The sequence below is a fragment of the Morone saxatilis genome, unplaced genomic scaffold (genome assembly GCF_004916995.1).
Source record: "Morone saxatilis isolate NCDOM2014 unplaced genomic scaffold, NCSU_SB_2.0 Contig22, whole genome shotgun sequence".
NCBI lineage: Eukaryota > Metazoa > Chordata > Actinopteri > Moronidae > Morone > Morone saxatilis.
This window is the reverse complement of record NW_023339785.1, coordinates 15,179,757-15,183,275: the sequence shown is the minus strand read 5'-3', so window position 1 is coordinate 15,183,275 and position 3,519 is coordinate 15,179,757. Positions and strand designations below refer to the sequence as shown.

At 43.1% G+C, this 3,519-nt stretch overlaps 1 protein-coding gene across 1 annotated transcript in view; it reads left to right on the top strand.

Annotated features, from left to right (window-relative positions):
* Window positions 1-3,519, top strand: part of bicc2 (bicaudal C homolog 2) — a 10,760-nt gene extending 7,241 nt beyond the window's left edge. Inside the window, exons 15-19 of the mRNA XM_035669515.1 lie at window positions 1,039-1,202; window positions 2,060-2,276; window positions 2,368-2,534; window positions 2,751-2,850; window positions 2,967-3,519. Coding sequence (XP_035525408.1) covers window positions 1,039-1,202; window positions 2,060-2,276; window positions 2,368-2,534; window positions 2,751-2,850; window positions 2,967-3,097 — 779 coding nt within the window. The 3' untranslated portion in view covers window positions 3,098-3,519. The remainder of the gene's footprint in view (window positions 1-1,038; window positions 1,203-2,059; window positions 2,277-2,367; window positions 2,535-2,750; window positions 2,851-2,966) is intronic.

Sequence of the window (3,519 nt, the reverse complement as noted above, 5' to 3'; positions counted from 1 at the left end):
CACACAAACAACACACACACACAGGAAACACCACCTCATCCATCATGCAGAATGAGAGATACTGGGAAGATCTGCAGCCAAATGGTACTAAATTCCCTCAGTGTTGCTTTATGGGATTATGAATTAGCAGTTTGAATGGGCCATCTGCCTCACAGTCATTAAGACACCCATATGCCAATATATGAATGGGACATTTACTCACACAAACACACACATATGCACACAAATGACAACCCACCACTTATAATCCTATTGATACCGCACTCTTTGGATCGCTGTTACAGTTTTTATCACACATTCACACATGGATCCTGTTCCAGTGCCAAAAGTGGCCCGGGGTCACTTGTTTGTCATTTCTGTGTGTGTATCTGTCTCAGCAATTTGAGTTTTATTAAGTTTGCCACATGCTGGCAAGAAAAAGCACGGTTTGTGATTCATTATTTAACACCTGAACCCAGCTTGTCCAATTCACAATATCAGAGGAGACATGAAAAACCTGCAATGCATTTTTATGATGGATGGACTGTGGCTATATGCCCTGTGGTCAGCTACATCAACGTGCTATAATCCATATTTTTAAATTAACAATGGTTCAAATTGACTACGTGTATTGGTAAAAGGTGTCTCTCGCAATGACAAACTCACAGAGAATTATCACTTGAATCTGTTGTTCCTCTTAGCACTAGACAGCATTTCAGTGTCGTTTTAGCTCATTGTTTTGGTTTTATGTAACTTTATTTAACTCTCACTGCTCTCATCATTGTATGCTTCCTGCCCACCACTAAAGTTACTAGCTGATCAACTGAACCAAACATTTAGCAGCTATAAGACTGGATTTCCATTTAACAAGTGCCCAGGAGCACAAATCTAAAATGAATGCTAATATCACTCTGCATACGCTCATGTAAATCAGCAAATGTTTGCTAACACATGAGGTGATATGTCGGTGTTGTGTTTCTTGCTACTGCCCAAAGAAATCTGTTTATACAGCTTTTATGTTGATATTTACCCTCTGTGTGTGTTTATATGTGTTGTCAGCCATGCAAAGGAAGCCTGTGGTCACAGAGGTCCGGACGCCCACAGACACTTGGAGTGGCCTTGGTTTCTCCAAGTCCATGCCAGCCGAGGCGGTCAAAGAGTTGCGCAACATCAGCCGACGCAGCTACAAACCCTATCTGAGCACCATTAATAGCCAGCATCAGGTACAACTAACTAATCAATGTCTGCTTTAACACACTAAAATGAAATCAACTTCCAATTTACCATGGATCAGGTTGATTGTTAATTCTAATTTGAACTGACTTGATTTTATACTTTTGCTGAACTTTTATTAATTCTTTCTATTGCCAAAGCAGTTTTTTGTTGCATTGCGGTAAAACAAGCACCCCTACTGCATTCCCACCAACACAGTCTCATTTATTGGTATTGCCCTCTAACAGTTTAAGGCATTTATCTCACTGTGTGGTAAGTACTACCAATTTGTACGCTCAATTACCTGGGGTCTGATACTATCGCCTCAGTCAACACACCTCAGCTCCTCAGCAACCAGTTTACCTGAGCTGTTTCAGTTTATCTCCCTCTCTTCAAAAAGTATCCTGACCAGCTGCTCTCTGACTGCTCAGTAGCCAGTGATGGAGAAGCAGACTCACTTAGGTTAATAAGAGCAAGAGGCATTCCTTTGGTGTGTTCAATTTTCTTCTGAGATCCAGGCAGCTGGGAGGAAGCATACACTATGCCCACTGCACTAATAATTTCCAGTGAGAGAGGGCTGCTATCACAGGTCAGTCAAGAGGGGCAAATGAGCTAGAAACATAATTAATCGCCTTCTTTATTAAATCTTTGGAATTATACACATTATGTCCACTGAAACCTACTGCACACAGGAGAATTTGTGATCACTTGTAACTGTTTGTTTCATGACCTCTAGCACTGACAAAGAGAGGAGAGATGAAAGAGGGGGAGTGACAGAAGTACAAGCTGCTAATGTGAACTGTTTGCAGATCAAAGAAACACTACTTCATTTTTAATATCCTCACAATGTCTCTGTGTCTCTTTCTAGTCATGGACTGCTCAGACAGGGAAGGTGTATAACGGGAGCAACTCTGAGAACTGGAGGGACAGACGTGCATCCACATCGTCATCTATGCCTGTCTCTTCCTCCTCCTCCTCCTCTTCCTCATCCTCCCCTTCCTCACCGCCGTGTACTTTCTCCTCATCCACCTCCTCCTTCCCTGCATTTGCACCCTCAGTGAATAGGAGCAGAAATGACAAACCCTGTAAGTCTCACTCGTGTGTTTTTTAAGCTCGACAAAACAAAGCGGGCCACTTACTCTCTGCCACTTTGTCACATTTTCCTCTGATGTCTAGCGGAGAGCTTCCCGAGCAGCAGCAGCTACTTTGAAGGTGTGTGCTCATCGAGGAGGGCATCAACCTGCAGCCAGCGGAGCCCCTCACCCCAAATGACAGACGACCTGCCTGAGCTGCTTAGTCAACTCGGCCTAATTAAATACATCGATGTGTTTGAACAACAAGAGGTAAACATATGCCGAGACTTGCAATGAATCATTTTTCTGTGTGCAAACATTTGCAATACCCTGGTATTAAGTTGGGTTGGCTGCGTGGGAGAACTTTCCGCAGAGGAACACAGATACACACAAACAAACTAGCTCACACACTCTCGTCCCCCCAGCCAAAACTGTTCTGCATTATGAATGAGCATCATGATGCAACTGCTGTCTGTACTCATCCAGATTGACTACCAGACATTCCTCACTCTGTCTGATGAAGATCTGAAGGAAGTGGGCGTCTCCACCTTTGGAGCCAGACGCAAGATGTTATTGGCAATCTCAGGTGAGAATCTTAAGTCCTATAGATTGGACTCAGTTCTTCTTCTCCATCTGTTAACGTGGTAGGTGGTGCTTGCCTCCTCTCGTAAAAATGATTAAGTTATTTATCTTCCTATCTAGACTTGAATAAGAGCAAGAGGAGGCTCTCAGATACACCTGCAGTGAAGCCTGGCTATCTGGAAGGCGGCGCAAGTGGTCGACTACCCCGAATCATGGATCTGGAAGTTGCTGCTCAGAGTAATCGCTGGTGAGAGGAGACACCGAGCAGCTGTGAGCTCCATCTGACTGACGTGGAGCTATTCAGCCTCTAAAAACGTATGCAGTGATGCTGTTGCCAGTGCAGAGGTCTAATCTGCTTGTTATTTACCATAAACGGATAAGCATGAAATTGCCCTGAAGAGAAGCAAACATTACGTAAACATTTGAATCCAGTGCCTTTATTTCACAGCCATACCCCAAAGCGTTAATACAAAATCAAGACAAGGAGGTCTTCCTTTCCAAACCTCTGATTCTATAGGAAAAAATCTGTATGAAACACAAAGAAACGTGGGACCATGTTGATGTCTTTTGTCATCTAAAAGTGCCTTCCTTATGCAAACTATCACTCCTATGCTTTGATCATGTGTCCATGTTAACCACTACATTTATGCAATTGTAAATAGATATTTACAAA